Source organism: Boleophthalmus pectinirostris, unplaced genomic scaffold (assembly GCF_026225935.1).
Source record: "Boleophthalmus pectinirostris isolate CB_2022bp ecotype Guang Dong unplaced genomic scaffold, ASM2622593v1 HiC_scaffold_7, whole genome shotgun sequence".
NCBI classification, from domain to species: Eukaryota; Metazoa; Chordata; class Actinopteri; order Gobiiformes; family Gobiidae; genus Boleophthalmus; species Boleophthalmus pectinirostris.
The window spans coordinates 30,345,255-30,363,775 of NW_026571473.1; the positions used below are offsets into that span (position 1 = coordinate 30,345,255).

Here is an 18,521-nt window from a genome sequence, read left to right on the forward strand (position 1 = left end):
GAGTTACAGAGAGCTACAACAGCTGCTCAATTTAATGAAATACAATGAAAGATCATGAAAACCTGGACATTTGCATCACTTTATGAAAAAAAACCCAGACAGCCAGGACAGGAAGCAAAAAACTGACATGTCCGGGGAAAACCCTACCCTACACAGAGCGTCTGCGTTGATCAAAATTACTACGTGTCGAAATGACGCAGACAATAAGGGCTGTGATTGGTCCTCTCTACCACTGCTTTACAGACATTTCCTGTACTCTGCTTTCCTTTCTTTCAGTATACATTGAGTAATAACATGTTTAATGCAGCTTTGCGCACATTTTTTTTACATTTTACAGAAATTAAACTTAAAACAACATGCCTAATTTGCATAAACTATAAGCGCTGAAAAAAGCAACTCTCTCCTTGTGCACTAATACGTTCGGCTTCTGTTCTTTCTGTGACAGAGGACGTGCTGGTGATGGTGAGTCTGTTCTGTGCTTCTGTCGCATTGGACATTGTTCATGTTAAACTTTACATGAACGCCAGGTTTAAATCCTCGCCTCCTTGCGTTGTGGCGGTGAATTACTTTAGACCTCGACGCAGATCCAATCAAAATCAATCAATTAAATAAAAAACGACGGCGACAAGGCTACGGCGGCAGTGTGCATTGAGTCGACGCAGAACTATACTTCACCATTTAGCTGGATTTGCATCTGATTTGTGCCGTTAAACACTTCCTCTCAAGTAACATTACAATCATTTAGTTGAAAATCAAACTCCATGTTGTATTTTTTCTTGAGTTTTCAGACCGTCTTAAGACTTTTTGACAGTGTTTGCGAGTGTATGTATCGAGCCTCCATGGCAACTTCTGAATACACCGCCATAGACATACATGTAGAGCCCTCAGCTTGATGTCACCTCAAAGTATCAATAGATTAACGTATTTTAATGGAAAATATCTCATCAGATGCATGTACTTTTGCATTGAAACTCCAAGTCCGAGCATTGGGTAGAACACACACAGACAGACCAGTGAAGTTCTAATCAGCACTCGGATCACAGCAGCTGGGGCCCGATCACCCATATGCTCCTCGTGACAGGTGAGGGTCGAAGGTCACGGCGCCCGCTCGCTTGTCACCGACCGGTTTGCTCCCGACATCTGATGGCTCCGGGATTTTATATTTATTTAACTTTCCCCCCCAGTCCGTTCAAATCAGGCGCAGTTTTTTGTTCTTTTTTTTCCGACGCCATCGCACCTGTCAGGGCCCTGTCATGTCAGCTGTGATCCCCACTAACCCGCAGTCAAACAACATGCCACGGTAATAGCACGGACGGTGAGCGGAGCAGCCAATCAAAAGCTGTCACCGGGTTTGATGGCTCGGACCAGACGCGAAGGCATTACGGCGTGTTTGTCATGTGGAGAATAAATACAGTGACAGAGTGTGGTAAAAGACTGCAGTAATGGTGTTAACTCCTCACTAAATATTATTTGTAGGGACGCGGGATTTTTGGTAGAAATCGAATTGTGAATTATCTGAGACATTGGGCATTGGGTTTGTGATTTAAAAAGCTCATTTTACGCTATTTTCTGATCTATGTTATAATGTTTTTTCCTCATCACAAACATACCTTAGTCAGTAAAACCTTAGAAGAACAGGCATCTTAAAAAAAACTCAACAAAAATGAAGATAAGAATTAAGAAAAAAAAGTTATTGTATTTCTTTTAGAGGGATTAGTGTGTGGAACAATCTGAGTGGTGATTTTAAAAAGTATAACGCTGCAGAAGTCTTAAAAAAATTATATAAAGTATTATGTTTTGAAAGCTATAGAGCTCTGGATTTAATGAATTATATATTAAATTTTGTCTCTTTTAATTTAGATTTTGTCTCTTATATATACAGTTAGTCGCAAGTGAAATTGTAAATGCAAACTTGCTGTTCATACACAGCTTTTTTTTCTTGGAATATTGTCGTTGTTTAAAAGGGTTTGGCGTAGTAAGTACTTTGTACTTCAGCTTAAACTATTTCGGTCATGATCTATGGGGTTCTATATTTTTGTTTTGTTTTGTTTTGTAGTGCTACAAAATGAACGAGTAAACTACTACTCCTACTACGACTACTACTACTACACTACTACTACTACTACTTCCTGGAGTTCTGTTTTGTTTCATTCACACATGTTTAAAACACAAATCCTGCATATTTAGGTTCTTCTTTCAAACAGAAAACACTGTTCTAGCTTGTGATTGTGTAAATACAGGAAGTGCTCCACTGTTTTTTTAAACTCCATACACCTTTACGAGTTCATTTGGAGGATTTCAGCCCTGGAATTGCCAATCTCTACTGAAGCAAATACAATAAACATGAGCTTTTGACTTGAAAAATATCTCTACATGACATCGCAAGATGGAACAGAGATGTAGACAGACTAATAATGAAGGATTACTCAAACATGTGTGAATGAAACCAAACACAACTCTAGGTTTGTTTTTGATGAGGTAACAACATTATAACATGGCTTAAAGCTCACAAGAGTTAATTTAGTGTGCTATAAGACCTCTAAAGATGCTGTGCCCATTTTAGAAACTAAAATTAGTCTTGCCAAGTACATAATATTGTAAAAGGATCAAAATGAGACCATTGTGTGCTGTCTGTACTTAATTATAAAGCGATTTTATCCTCTGCGAACCAAGAAGTGAGCTGTTAGCAGAGTTGGGGACTTGCAAGTCATGACTTGGACTCGAGTCAGACTTGAGTCACTATTTTTAGGACTTGAGACTTGACTTGATAAAATGGACTAAGACTTGGGACTCGACTTGAACTTGAAGACCAGTGACTTGGGACTTGACTCGGACTTTAGGCTTGTGACTTGAGAAGACTTGATGCTTCTCCTAAAAAAAATATGTTTTTAGAAAATACTTTTCTCTTTACTGTTGATAAATGCAGTACTGTGATATGTTATCCTTAAATGCACTACAGTAATACACAGAATTATACAGTAATATACAGTAAAGCAACTACGTGACAAAATAACTGTTGTTTAGCACTTTTAAATCTTGAATTCTTTCTATTCTGACGGTAATGATTCACACTAAGATGTTGTCAAGACATTTAAAAAGGAAAAAATAGCATTTCTACAAATCTTATATAAATACTCATATATAAATATACCATGACTTTTTAAGTACAAATTAGTTTAAAATTCATATAAATTGCAAAAATCTTGGCTATATTTGGTACTTTGGTTTAAAGACTTGGACTTGACTTGGACTTATGGGCCAATGACTTGAGACTCGACTTGGACTTGCCTTGTGACTTGACCCGGATTTGAGGTCAAAGACTTGAGACTCGTGAAACAACAACAAAAAATTGGTCCCACCTCTGGCTGTTACTGTTAGCATGATAGTTGTTGTTAGTTTCACTGCGATGACAAAACTCTGGTCTCTGTAAGTCACGAAAAGCGCTTCTAAATCCACATACGCACGGATTCGGAAGTCTGAGGCGTCGATCTATCTACAGAAGAAAAGTGGACATTGTGTTCTCACTTCACCTGGATTGATTCGAACCCGTCACCGCACGTAAAACGCATTAGCATACACCCACTTCTCTCCCGAGCTAACATACGCTACGCTAAACCCATACATCTCTTTTGTGCGCCGTGTTGACAGTGATATCTTTGTCGAGCGTTCACAATAAACAGGTAACACCTCCCCAGACGCTTCCCGCCGTCTCCCCCCCACCCCACCATTTCCGCTCCGGAGATCCTCGCGTCTCCGTGCTGACTAAGCGCGTGAAAGGCCAGAGTCAGCTAGGGCTTATCAAATAGCTTGTCAAATTCACAAAAGAACGCCCAGGGACCTCTCTCCGACTGAATGATATGCTGCCGAAAAGAAAAAACATCAAAATGAACCAACCAGGCAATCGGAAGAGAAAGAACACGAGGAGGTTTAGTCATTGTGATGAACCTAAGAATAGCAGAAGTGTTTTAGGAAATTGCTAAAATGTCAGCGCTTACGAATAGACTGTGTCATGGTGCTTCATCGAGAGCTCTACTCCAAATGTAATAGACCGTGTGCTGTCTGATTGTAATTATGAACCGTTACAGCCTCTGTGAAGCTGGAAATGTGTGGTTAGCATGCTAGTTGTTGTTAGTTATAACCTTGTTGGAAAAACTCTTACCTTTGAAAGCTGATGGACTCAAAATACAATGGTCTGTGTGCTGTCTGAATTTAATTATAAAGCATTCTGGCCTCTGTGAATCATGAAGTGCACTGTTAGCATGCTAGTTATTAGGATTACCTTGATGGCAAAACTTAGCTCTGGCCTTGGTCTTTGTTGTACTTTATCGAGAGCTCAATCGGTCATGTGCTGTCTGATTATAATTATAAAGCATTCTGACCTCTGTGAATCATGTAGTGCTCTGTTAGCATGCTAGTTGTTGTTAGCATTACATTAACTGCAACACTCTGCTCCGGGCCTTAGTCTTTGTTGTACTTTATCGAGAGCTCTACTCAAAATACAATAGACTGTGTGCTGTCTGATTGTAATAATAACGCATTCTGACCTCTGTGAATCATGAAGTGCTCTGTTAGCATGCTAGTTGTTGTTAGGATTACCTTGACGGCAAAAATTCTGCTCTGGCCTTTGAAACTAGTGAAATGCATTTACGGGTAGTCTTCGTCAAAGCACTTTATCTAGAGCTCTTCTCAAAATACAGTAGGCAGTGTGTTGTTTTCTAGCTTCTGTGAATCAAGAAGGGTGCTGTTTGCATGCTAGTTATTGTTAGTATTACGTTGATGGCAAAACTGACCGAACTTTATCGAGAGCTCTACTCCAAATACAATCAACTGTGTGCTGTCTGATTCTAATTGTAAAGCATTTTATCCACTGTAGACCACTAAGTGTGCTGTTAGCATGCTAGTTGTTGTTAGCATTACTTTGATGGCAAAACTCTGCTCTGGACTTTGAAAGTTGCACTTGTTGGATGATCTTTGTCGTACTTTATCAAGAGCTCGACTGAAAATACAATAGACTTTGCTTTCTAATCCTCTAGAGTTTTACCCTCTGCTGTTCAGAAAGTGTGCTGTTAGCATACTAGTTGTTGTTAGCATTTTTTCAACGTTTTTAACTTCAGGTGGAAACATCAAACTTTTTCCATCTATCAGCGCAGTTATTTCATAAAATCACAGTTCATATATTGATTTAAATTGATAAAAAATGTTAACTTTGAGGCCTCAGAAATAGTTTTTAGTCACAATATTTTGACAAGTTTTACAGATTTGATTAGATTTAATTTCTAGTTTGATGATGTTTCTTGTTTTAGCACCAAAAAGCAATTTTCTGTTTATTCTTCAAAGTTATATATTTCCTTTTTACCCTAAATCCCTTGTAAAACATACTGTCTTTACCATTTTTTGTTTCTTAAATTCATCAACTACACACACAAAAAAACAAAGCAAAACAAAACTCAAATTTTTCTGCAGTGAGTCCTCAGATTCTCTTCTTTCTGAGTCTGACTCATGATCATATTTTTTTTAATCTTTCATATGTCACAGATTACCTTGTAATTGAATATCAACTAATGGAACTCAGTGGTCAAGTATTTTGCTTTAGAAAATGGAAGAAGAATGTTAAGAAGCCAAATATCTGTTTTCGTAAGGGAAATAAAATACATAAACACAGTCTTTTTCAGAAATCTGATGAAAGAAAGTCCTTCAGCTATTCAGAAGTGGAATTTAGAACATGTGCGTCATTCAGATTCACTCAAATTTTGCAAAGTTACGAAATTAAAACACTTGTTGTCACATACCAAGCATGAAGCACTCGAGTTTTGAGAGGCAGGAGGAATGTTAAGATGCTAAATTGAACTTTTTTTCTTTTTCATTTTTCACAAATTGAGCATTTTATGTTTTAGAGTGACTCAAGTTTGGTCTCTAATTAGACAAAATTGACTCTTGTGAGCTTTAAGTCATGTTTGAATATAGTTACCTTCTCAAAAACATACCCGGAGTTGTGTTTTGGTTCATTCACACATGTTCCAAATGCTCTGTTCCACCTTGTGATGTCATGAAGTTGTAGTTTTCAAGTTAACAGCACCTTTGCCTTTTGTTCGGTCGCGATTTGCAATTCCAGAGTTGAAAAGGCGTAGCTATATGTAGTTTAAAAACACAGTAGAGCACCTCATGTATTACCGCATGACATCACAAGGTGGAACTCAGCCTAAACACGCAGCTTCTGAGGTTAAATTATAATTATAATTAAGTGTTTTTTTATTGTCCGAGAATCAGGAAGTTATAAATTTCTATAATGTCAGTGTTTACGTATAGTCTGTCATAGTACTTTATTGAGAAATAGACTATGCGCTTTCTGATCCTAATTGTGAAGCATTTTATCCTCTGTGGGTCCGGAAGTGTGCTGTTAGCATGCTAGTTGTTGTTAACATTACCTTGAAGGCTTAACCTCTGCTCTGGCTTTTGATAGCTGTGAAATGCTCTTACTTTGTCATGTTTTATCGAGAGCTCTACTCAAACTAAGAACCAGGAAGTGCGCTGTTAACATGCTAGTTGTTTCTGTTGTCCTCTGTGTTAAATTAAAAGCCTTGTACTTGATATTTTTCCCACGTATTTGAGAAAAAAGAGACTTTCCCCAGTACAGATATATTATATGAGCAGTTTTTAAGGTCCAATTCTAATTACAACGGGGTTTGTTTTGTTTTTATTGTCCTAGAATCAGGAAGTATATTGTTAGCATGCTAGTTATTGTTAGGATTATCTTGATGGCAAACTTTGCTCTGGCCTCAGGAAGTTGCAAAAAGCTCATATAAACTCATCTTGGTGAATAATTAGGCTGCTCAAAATGCGAGGAAAAACTTTGGACAACTGCGAAGTGTTTTTAATGAAGTAGTTCTTTTTTCCCCATTTGCAGGAAAGTAAAAATCACGTACGGCTTTAATATTATTGTTAGTTCTCAAGTGTTGTTAAGCTCAAGTAGCATCTTTTTTTTTCTTTGGCAGATACTGGAGGTCTGTCTTAACCTGGAGTAGAGTGGCACTTTGAATGCATTAGCTCAATGACTGCATGGTTTGTTTCATACAGTTAAATTATTACGATATTGTTGGTTTGAAGCTAGATTTATTTTATTTTTTTGGTCACAGTTACAGTCCGGCCGTCTCCTTGGAGATGGTGTTGCTTTGCCTGGAATGTTCCACAGTATAGAGTTAATCTTACCCGACAGATCTGACCTGTAACGTGACTAGAGTCGCCAAAAGTATCAAAAATCTGATACTAATCGATATCAGAACTAGTTTTAAGCAGACTAATTTGAGAAGGTATCGATACTAAAACAAAAGTCACATTCACAGGACAGAAATGAACCTTTACTGAATAGTGTTAGAAACATTTTGAGCTGTATCAGAACTAGTATAAGAGCACATAGACTCGTGTACACCCATGGACCACTGAGGGATTACACAGATATAAGGCCACATGGTAGTATAAAAGAAAATACTACAGTTTACGATGTTGAAAATCACAGTCTATTGTCTAAAGAAAGTGTTTTATTTATTATCATCCAGCTTATTCCGTTGTAAAAATCAAGTCTGAAATTTTTGTATCCTTACTACACTACGGGTGACTTGACTTAAATGCATAAATGGACGTAGTTAACCCGTTAGTCGCCACGTTCCAAATAAGAAGTGTTCATGGGCACGTTTCCGGCTCCATCGACTCTGGCTCCAATTGACTTTACATTGAAAAACTGTCACACCTCTCTGTAACTGCTGCAGTGAGCATCGTCATTTTGGTCTTAAAATGTTCGTAATAACCCGCTCTACATGATCCTGGTGTTTTTATTTCGCTATTTAGTCTGTATATAAATGTATATTCCTAATAACAAACTCTGCTTCAAATTCACTCCTATAACTGCTAGCCTCAGTGAATTTCATTTGACTGGAGCTGAACGCAATGGGTGACGTCACACTCGCTTAGTTTACATTCAGGCTGCAGGGATTAAAGCTCAATTTTGATTTTTTTTGTGAATTTTTTTGCAAGGTTGCTCGCATTTCCAATTAAATGCGACTTTTATGTGACCTCCAGTGTGAACTTTAAACAACCCAAAAGTGTCCCGCATGCACATTGGAGGACATAACGACGTCACATGCAGCGAGTGTGCTCAGTGTTTACAGAAATCGCCTAAACGTTGTCTCCCAAAATACAGTCCAGTTCTTCGTAAAATGGACAGTTGTTTGAGTCTTTAGCCTCCTTGTATTCGGGTCGCAGGCTCTTTATTTTTTGTTGATATTGGAGCCAGGGCCATGTTTGGCAATCATTTCAAAAACCGCCCGGTTCCGATAAGACCCCTCCAGTTTGGCCTGGAAATAAATATTAATTAACTCGCTAACCTCGCTTTCCCTCCATTGACTAGACTCCGAGCCTGATGTGTAGGTGAGATGAACGTGACCTGGCCGTTCAGACTGAAGTTGCATGTCAAAAAATCAGATATGTATTGGTTTTTAGGAGCACATATCCAAGCGGTCTGGGTTGCATTTGTCATGACAAGATCAAACAGAGGTCGCATAGGGGCAAAAAAAAAATCAGATTTGGGTCACTTCAGGCTGCAGTCTGAACGTAGCTGTCAGGGAATTTACCCTAAGACATCAGATTACATTAAATAAAGACACACCAGAAAGAGACGGTTAAAATTTATACTTGCGCAAGGAGAGTCGTGCACACTGTCTGTCAGCTCCCTGACCGACTCTGCTCAACAACTCTCCAAGTCACACTTTTATTGAAAATCATGTCACAGATAAGCATACTTGATGACATACATTTCACATGTTATCTTATAACTAACAATCGTCAACTGAACCACCCTCCCATTTCACATTTGATTACATATCCCAAAGATAGACAATTTAGTAGTTCCCCAAGGCCTTCAGTTTTAACATAAGATGGGACAAACCCAGAATTGTTGGCGCCCATAGTAGATTAGTTTAATCTGTCAGTTGACATGTCATTCATATCTGCTGCTGGTATCATGTCCTGTACTTCCTGAACCAAAACAGACCCAAAGCAATGTTGATTACACCATGATTAATATTTAAATGATTCACCCTTTAAATGATTAATACTTTAGTGAAAGAATTACATATATAAATGAGTAACACTTTAATGAGACTTTAATCAAAGAAATACATTTATATCATAGAATTCTCTAACAGTAGCCTTAGTCCACTTCTTTATACAGACTTTGAGATAGATTTGTTTAATGCAAAACTGTGGAACATTCCAGACAAAAACCTGACCTTCCATCAGAAAATTTTATATAGTACAGTTTTAAGATAACAGTAAAAGCAGAGCAGTGATTTGTAGCAGCTTGTATTCAGTAGCTCATTGAAAACACATATAATGATTGGTTTTGTAAAGACCATGTTATTTTGATCTCAAGATGAACATTTATTCTTTACACACGACAGAAATCAATAGCTAATTATGTGTGTGAATGGGAGTTTTGAATGTGGACTTGTATGTAGTGGCATGTTCTACTGTTCTTCCAAGTGTTTCTGTATCTTTGCATGTTTATGAAGATCTTTTGTAAAGAATTGTGTAGGAGTCAATAGGAAAAACACTCCCCCTGTTGTGTTTGCCAGCTAGCAGAGTCCACCTAAAGGCAATGTTGATTTTTTTTGCTAATAATGATGCAATGTTCAAATGCTATGAAAATGTTAAGCTAGTGTTTTAAGCTGTATGTGTTGGGATACTGAAGCCAATGACGACTCCCTCTGTGAAGACGGTGAACTAGTTTTAAAATTGTATCTTGATTTTAGACCATAAACATAAATGAAAACCATATCATAAAAAGATACATTTAATTTTGAGAAACAGAATATAATTTTTGGTTGAAATGTGGAAAATTTGACAAATCTCTTTTAAAAATATGAATTAAAACCATACCATTAAAAAAATATATATGGGTTGAATTTGGCCAAAATAAATGAAATAAAAAATAAATAAATAAAAAAAAAAAAAAAAAAAAAAAAAGATGGGCTGAATTTGGCCAAAATACATGAAATTCAAAATTTGTTAAAAAAATTAAAATAAAATAAATATAAAATTAATAATAATAAAAATAATAATAATAATAATAATAATAATAATAATAATAATAATAATAAATAATGTGTTGAATTTGGCCAAAATAAATAAATTGGGAAAAAAAAAAAAAAAAAAAAAAAAGGATTTGTTGAATTTGACCAAAATAAATTAAATTCAAAAATTGCCAAAAAACAAACAAACCAAAAAAAACAAAAAAAACAAAACAAAAACATATTTCCACAAAAAAAGCTAATTCTTCTTTTTTAGGCTAATATAAATTCCCATTATTAATACAATACCTATAACCTTTTCTGTAAATGACAGCGAACGCCCCACACTGAACGTCTTCCTTGGCTTCCGTTTCATTCAGTGCTTTTTTTTGTATCTACAACAATGCTTTTCCCCCTTTACAGCTTCCTTTTAACTGCTACCACCAACAATTATTTGCTAAAACATACATACACACATACATACATTTAATTGTACAATTGACCTCCCAAGTATCGGGACCCTGAATCCACCAATATTTTCCACAAACATTTTTCTCCATATTTTTTTGACCAATCTTTTCTTGTTCTGAATTGTGGTGATTATGACATGTTGGAACTTTTTCTTTTCTTTTGGGGAAGCAACTTTTGAAATTCTGCTGAAAAACGAAAATGTCTGTTTCTTGATCACTGTTTTGCTTGCTTTTCTCCTTCTTGGTCCTTATAGGTCCCCTTACAAAGAAACACTCAGACGATAGTGATTCTAGTGACCGCACTGACGATGAAGGTATACATTTTTTGATGCCAAACTGAATGCATGACAAAATGGCAACCAAACCTATATTACCTCCACCCTTCTTTCCCTACATGCAGATTTTGAAATTTCTTCTTTGATTTTCTTAAATTTTGTCCTTTTTTTGAACGTGATGGACATTTTGTTTTTGCGCTCTTTTTGGGCTGGATGTATTTGTCCTTTCAGCTTGGTGTCTCTATTCAAGTATACATGTCTTCTACCACACATTTCTTTGATATTAACTTTAACTGTTAACAATAGACTCCCTCTGCTTGGATTTTGCAGTTTTATTTCACGTTTTTTTCATTTTGGTTTTCTATGTTGCATCCCACCGACACACCAACTGTGTAGATATTAACCCCAGCTTAACACATCCTTGCATGAAGTTATGATTTTCGTTCAATTTGTCTTGTTAAAAAATGCTCGAAAACTGGCTAACTGGCTTGTACGGATACTAACACAAATCGGGGCGTCAAACCATCAACCCGCAACGTGAAAAAAACAAAAAAAACAATCTTTAGAAATGGTGAAAGTGGATTGCGAGATGTGGAGGTTGTTATCTAGCGCCACATGGCTCCCACTCCTGTAGAGCGAGTCAAAGCTAATTTAGCGCACGACGCTCCACTGGGTTAGCTTTGCGCGCGCTAGCATGGATGAACCAAACCGCGAATGACTTTTCCCAAAGCTAAAAATAGAAAGGGCTCTAACGCTAATGGGTTTAAATGAGTTGCTTTTTACAAGTCTTGAAACGACGATACGTGTGGTTCTCACCCCCGTTGAGATCACAACAGAAGTCGAGATAAAATGGCGGACGAAATACAAAATAAAACAATTAAACAGTTCAAATGAAATGCTTAAAAATGTTTCTGTATCTCTGAAAAACATGTTTGAATTTTATTTTTTTACACATATTTAATAGGGATGTAACAATAACCGAAATATCGTGATATCGTGTCTCCAAAGTCTGAAAATAATACAGGGGACCAGAGGTAGGGACTTGAAAGTCGTGAGTAGGACTCGAGTCAGACTTGAGTCACTATTTTTAGGACTTGAGACTTGACTTGATAAAATGGACTTGGGACTCGCTTGGACTTGAAGGTCAGTGACTTGGGACATGAGAAGACTTGAGAAGCACTTTTAAATCAGAATCTTTTTCTATTCTGACCGTAATGATTCACACTAAGATCTCGTCAAGACATTTAAAAAGGAAAATGTAGCATTTTTACAACTCTTATATACGCTATAAACCCTCATATATAAATATACTATGACTGTATAAGTACAATTTAGTTTAAAATTCATATAAATTGCAAAAATCTAAGCTATATTTGGTACTTTGGTTTAAAGACTTGAAATGACTTGAAGCGCAAAGCAGACGACTTGGATTTGACTTGGATTTATGGGCCAGTGACTTGAGACTCGACTTGGACTTGCTTGTCTTTGACTTGGAACTTGACTCAGACTTGAGGTCAAAGAATTGAGACTTACTTGCAAAACAATGACTTGGTCCCACCTCTGCCGTGGACCATCACAATATATCGAATTACAAGTCTCTGCTTAAATTAAAAGTTATAGTGCGGAAATATAGCTAAAAAACTGAGAGAACTACATAGACCATGATCCTTTGCTCAGTTTCAATGCCAATTACACACAGAAATAACTGTTATAAACACTTTTAAATCTTAATTCTTTGGATTATGACTGAACCAAAGTCTTGTCAAGGTATTTTAAAAGGCAAAAGTAGCAAAGTAGCGTACAGTATTCACAATTTTGTGAGCCTACACAAAATATCAAACTAAATATTGTACTGTGAGATGTATATTGTGAAAGTATCGTATTGTGAGATTTGGATATCGTTACATCCCTAATATATAAACACTCAAACTGAATTTCACCACTTACAAACAGCCTATAAATCCTATAATTTATAATGTCATTTTTCGAAACTGAGACACTCAATGAATCAAATCCAAGATAATAAAAAGCTTTCAGTTGCACATTATACTTTAAAGTTATCGATGGGTTTCCAAATGATGAAAATACCATTGAGATTTACAGTTTAAAATGGAACACGATGCCTTTTTGAATGGGAAAAACGCCACAAAACGTTGCATATTACAAGAAGTTGACACCTAATATCAGATTGTGCAAACGTCTATTTTTATTTTAGTTCATTTTTGGAGTTGCCCAGTGTTGGACGTCACCTCACACCACTGCAGAAGCTTTTGATCCTTCAGATAAAGAGTCGGACAATCAAACAGATAACGAAAACAGTGTAATTTCTCTTTTCGTCCAGGAGTGGTTCAGTGTTCTGGCTTGAGGCTCTAGGATCTGAGTTAATGGAATCCACACCCAAAGGCGCTTTCACTGTAAAACTCCTTCCTTTGAGTCTGGATTTATTTAAGTCAGATTAGGATAAATGGTAAAGCCCCAAGCCGGTATCATCCAATTGAAAATGGCTTCAGTCCAGATGACCGCTGCTGAAACCTTCTGTGCAGTTGAACAGTTAAAGCTGCAGTGTGTAACTTTTCGGGTGGAGGCTCCGTCAAATGCTTTTCTTCTTGGAAATGTTACTGGTTTATCTGGAATGTTTCACAGTATGGCATTAGCTTTACCTTTCTATCATTACTGAGACCAAACCAGACCAAGTTACAGGTCAGATCTGTGGAGAGGCAACCCCACTCACAGTCAGAACGCCTGTTTTTCTAGGTATTTTTGAGCAATAAAACCACCTGTAATAGAATAAATGTAAGGTAGAGCTGTGGAACATTCTAGGCAGAGCAACCACATCTCCATAGACCCAAAAAGGTCATGGACTCTCCACCAGAAAATGTTACGCAATGCACCTTTAAGTAAGTATCCAGTATTCGCAGAAAGATAGATTCTAAGACTGTAACTTCCTGTTTCAATGTTGATTTTTTTGCATTTTTTAATTTAAAAGTCCTTTATAATGCAAAATTTACTCTTGTGAGCCGTGTTTTAATGTTGTTACCTTATCAAAAACATATCTGTAGTGTTTTATCAACCTTTTAGTATGAGTCTGTCCACCTATCCAACGCTCAAAACGCTCTGTTCCACCTTGTGATGTCATGTAGTCGTAGTTTTCAAGTTACTTTTACCTTTAAAGTTCAGAAGCGATTAGAAATTCCAGCGCAAATCATCCAAATTATTCTACTGAAACTGTATGGAGTTTAAAAAGACAGTAGAGCACTTCCTGTATTACCATATGACATCACAAGGTGGAACAGAGTGCTTTCAGTTTGAGAGAAGAACTCCACTTATCCTCGTAAATGAAATGTGAATGAAACCAAACACAACTCCAGGTCTGTTTGTGACGAGGAAACAACATTACAACATCGATCTGAAAATAGCGTAATTACTCTATAGCCCCTTTAAAACGTCGTTACACAAAATAAATGCAAAACGGCACTAGAAACCTGAGGAGAAAACCACCCCCTGTTGACCCATTCCCATGATTACAGAAGGTCCAGAATGGGCGCTCCGTGATCTTGACCGTGCCACAGTAATGACAATCTCCACCCTGGTATTAAGCTCACTCCCTTTCTCGAGCACGTCCATGGAAAGGCCCACCCGTGCTCCTGAAAATTGCCTTCCAGCACATAGTAATTTCAATTCCACACATTTGGCAGAGATGAGGTTCCCGTGGCGACCGCCGCGATCTGATTGGTCGGGCGGTATGACTGCGCACCTGTGAAATTCACCACAATAAAAGTAATCAGATCTGAATCAAAACGAAACACGAGTCACGGAGAAGTAATTGGGGCTGTTTTAGTAAGACAAAAATCCATCGTTATCTAATTTAATCCAGTGAATATGTCTTAAAGCGGCGCTGCGGAACTTTTCTTGTTTTTTATCTACTTGTTTCCATGGAGACGTAATTTCGTTACGTGTGATGTTACGCAGTATAGCACTAAACATCAATCTAGCATTTTTATTTAATTTAATCCTTATCTAAATTAAACCAGTAAATATGTCAAAGGGTCATTGCGGAACTTTTCTAATATGTCACCTCCTTGTCGCCATAGAGATGTTATTTTTTGTGTAGGATGTTATGCAGTATAGCACTAAACATTTATTTATTTAGCATTTTTAAGTAATTTAATCTTTATCTAAATTAAACCAGAAAATACTGAATGTCTTAAAGGGGCACTGTGTAACTTTTCTGATCTGTCGCCTGCTTGTCGCCATGGAGATTTTATTTCATTACGCAGGATATTACGCAGTATAGCACTAAACATCAGTCTATCTTTTTTTAATCTAATTTAATCTTTATCTAAATTAAGTCAGTAAATACTGTATGTCTTAAAGTGGTGCTGCGGAATTTTTCTGATCCGCCACCTGCTTGTCGCCATGGAGATGTTATTTCGTTGCACGTAATGTTACGCAGTATAGCACTAAACATTTATTTCTTTAGCATTTTTATCTAATTTAATCGTTCTAAATTTAGGTCTATTGATCTAAATTAAACCAGTACATACTGTATGTCTTAAAGGGGCGCTGCGGAACTTTTCTGATCTGTCACCTCCTTGTCGCCATGGAGATATTATTTCATTACGTGGGATGTTATGCATATGGCGTATAGCATTAAACATCGAACTAGCATTTTTATCTAATTTAATATTTATCTAATTTAAACCAGTAAATATGTCTTAAAGGGGCGCTGCGGAAATGTTCTTGTTTTTTTATCTGCTTGTTGCCATGGAGATTTTATTTCGTTGTGCGGGATGTTACACATTATAGCACTAAACATTTATGTATTTAGTAAGGATGTAACAATAACCGAAATATCGTGATATCGTATCATCAAAGTTCTCACAATAATATCGTGGACCATCACAATTTATCGAATTACAAGTCTGTTTGCTTAAAGGTTGTATGGAGGATTTTTTTTTTTTTTTTTTGTTTCAAGTTGTCAATGATAACATTATAGAGGTGCAGTAGCCTTGTAATTATGATGACCAAAAAAAAAGAGAATAAAAATTCATCAACTCTGGACGTGGTGGGGCCAGCTAAACATTTGCCAATAGATAACGACACGGCCTCGTTATCTGTTAGCTGACAGGCTATCAATCAAACTCCCTACGTTTCTAGCGTAACTGACCTGCCTGCGCGCCGCCGGTACGTGGTTTACGTACGCCTGTCACGCAGTCCACAGACGCAAGACGCACAGACGCTGTTTACTCCACCAATGCAACAGTTCTTAGCGGCTTTTTTTGACCTATATCTTCCTCGCAGTTAGCACAAAGTTTGTTGCAATGGCAGACAAGAATCCAGGAGCAGTTAGCCGCAAAAGAAAGTCCGTTTTTGAGGTCGCTGAAAGAAGAAGACAAGGGGAAAAGCAGCGAAGCCAAACTAAGGTGATTCTTGTAGATTCATTCCAGCGATGGCGCGACTGAAGCAGACGCAGGGTCTAAAGACTGACGCATTGGTCGCCAAATTACTCCTGGACAGGTAACTTCTGCTTATTATGAAAACGTACTTTATTTCCAAGAGCTAGTCAAACGTTTTTCAGGACACGAAAGCGATATCCTATGTCTGAAAACGTAATTTTCAAGGCAAAGAAAGAGTCCGCTTGCTGCTGCGTGTTGTAGCTAGTTCATTCGCACTGAATCTCCGCGCAACCTTCTCTGCTCCCCTTTCCTACTCCTGTCCCCGCTGCCCGTTCCGCTCTTCCCCCTTCTCCTCACTTCTACGGGCACGGAATCTCCGCGCACCGCTCCCCTCTCCTCTCTCCTCTCTCCTCTCTCCCTGCTCCGCTCTTCTCCCTGCTCCTCACTTCTCGTCCGCGAACGAAATGTCCGCACACCCGCTCCCCCCGCTCCTCACTTCTCCGCCTTGCCTAACCAACACTGTAGTTAGTTGTTTACAAGTCATGTGCAGCTCACCGGCTGTAAACAAACCTGTTTCTGGCGTAGTGAGGAGGCGGGAGAAGGCGTTTCTACGTAGGGAGCTGTAGGGGAGGGGGGGTGGTTTCACGCATCGCAACATTGAAAAAGGACAAAAGTCGCTGGATTTCTCGTTCCTTGGAAAATCCTCTATACAACCTTTAAATTAAGAATTATGGTGCAGCAATAGCTAAAAAAGACAGAGGGAACTACATAGACCATGATCCTTTGCTCCATTTCAGTGTGGACTTTAAGAGGTAATAACAGTTCTAAGCACTTGTAAGTCTTAGTTCTTTAGGTCTTGTCAAGGCATTTTAGGAGGAAAAAGTAGCATATTAAAAAAATGTTTAGCCTCCACAAAATATCTCAATAAATATCTTACCGTGAGGTTTATATCGTGAAAATATCATACGGAGAGATTATAATATATGTAGTATATATTAGGGATATTTTCAGATCCCTAATTGTGAGCCTCCCCACTATATCGCAATAAATATCGTACCATGAAGTTCATACCGTGACGATATCATATCGTGAGACTTGGATATCGTTCCCCCTCTTAGTATTTAAGCATTTTATCAAATTTGAATCTTTAGTGACGCTGTGGAACTTTTCTGATCTGTCACCTGCGTGTCGCCATGGAGATTTAAAGTTCTCAGACTTGCTCAGATGAAAGCACAGCATTACAACATGTATTTACTTGTTAATTTGTGTAGCGCAGTCCATACACAAACTAAAATCTTATTCTAAAATTTCATCATTCTGTTAAGTGTAATCCCTTTTTTTTCCTTCTCTTTCGATCTCAAAAAAATGTGTTGCTATTTTAATTAAGCTAAGAGGGTTACGGTATTCACATATACGACTGTGCTTCTGTAAATGGGGTCAAACATAATGAAAAATTGATAGGATTTCACACACTGGACTAATACAATGCACTCCGAGCCCCGTGCATTTCTATATATACAGAGTTATGCATTATACATTCTGTATCCCGCGTTCTTCGAGGGAAAGAAAAAGTGAGAAAAGCATCCACTGAAAACAGACTGTGATCTAAAGCGTGTTTAAAGGACAGAAAAAAGAAAACAAAATATGTAAACAAACTAATAATACCAGTTCGGGAGGCAGAGACACAATACTGGTATCGAATATCAGTGCCAAGAAAACAAAAAGGAAATTTAGTTAGATTTAGTTGGGTATCGGTTACGTAGTATCGGTTAAGACGATATCGTGGTTGGGCCTTAAATTGAATGTAATAAGATTATTTATTTACAGGCTGATTTTGGGGTATAGAATGAGTCAAATTATTACCTCCGCCAAGAAGGTTATGTTTTTGCCGGCGTTTGTCTGTCTATTTGTCTGTTTGTCTTTTTGCAACATAACTCAAAAAGTTATGGACCGATTTTGATGAAATTTTCAGGATTTGTTGGAAATGTGAAAAGGAAGAACTGATTTCATTTTGGGGGTGATCCTGAAGAAATCCTGGATTCTGGATCACTTCGAAATTTTAGTTAACATTGTGGTAAATGGGGTCAAAACTTTTGTTTGTCAATATCTCGGTTAATTATTGACCAAACCCCATGAAATTTGACTCAGGGATGGACAATGGGATCCTCTTTCATATTCCAAAGGCTGATCCGGATCTGATCCAGAAGACTGATTTTATCGCAATTTATATAAAAAATGGGGGTAGTCTTTGGCGGAGGTCTGCGCTCTCTGAGTGCTTTTCTAGTTTTAACTTTTATTCAAATGAAAGAGTTTTGTAGT

The 18,521-nt window shown here is 37.5% G+C and overlaps 1 protein-coding gene across 3 annotated transcripts in view; it reads left to right on the plus strand.

The window, feature by feature from the left end:
- nlgn1 (neuroligin 1) overlaps positions 1-18,521 on the plus strand; it is a 733,956-nt gene that overhangs the window by 220,014 nt on the left and 495,421 nt on the right. Inside the window, exon 2 of one of the 3 annotated variants that reach the window (XM_055164447.1) lies at positions 10,786-10,845. The exons of the other annotated variants lie outside the window; for them this stretch is intronic. Within the exon in view, the coding sequence (XP_055020422.1) occupies positions 10,786-10,845 (60 nt within the window). The remainder of the gene's footprint in view (positions 1-10,785; positions 10,846-18,521) is intronic. 3 annotated transcript variants of the gene reach the window in all.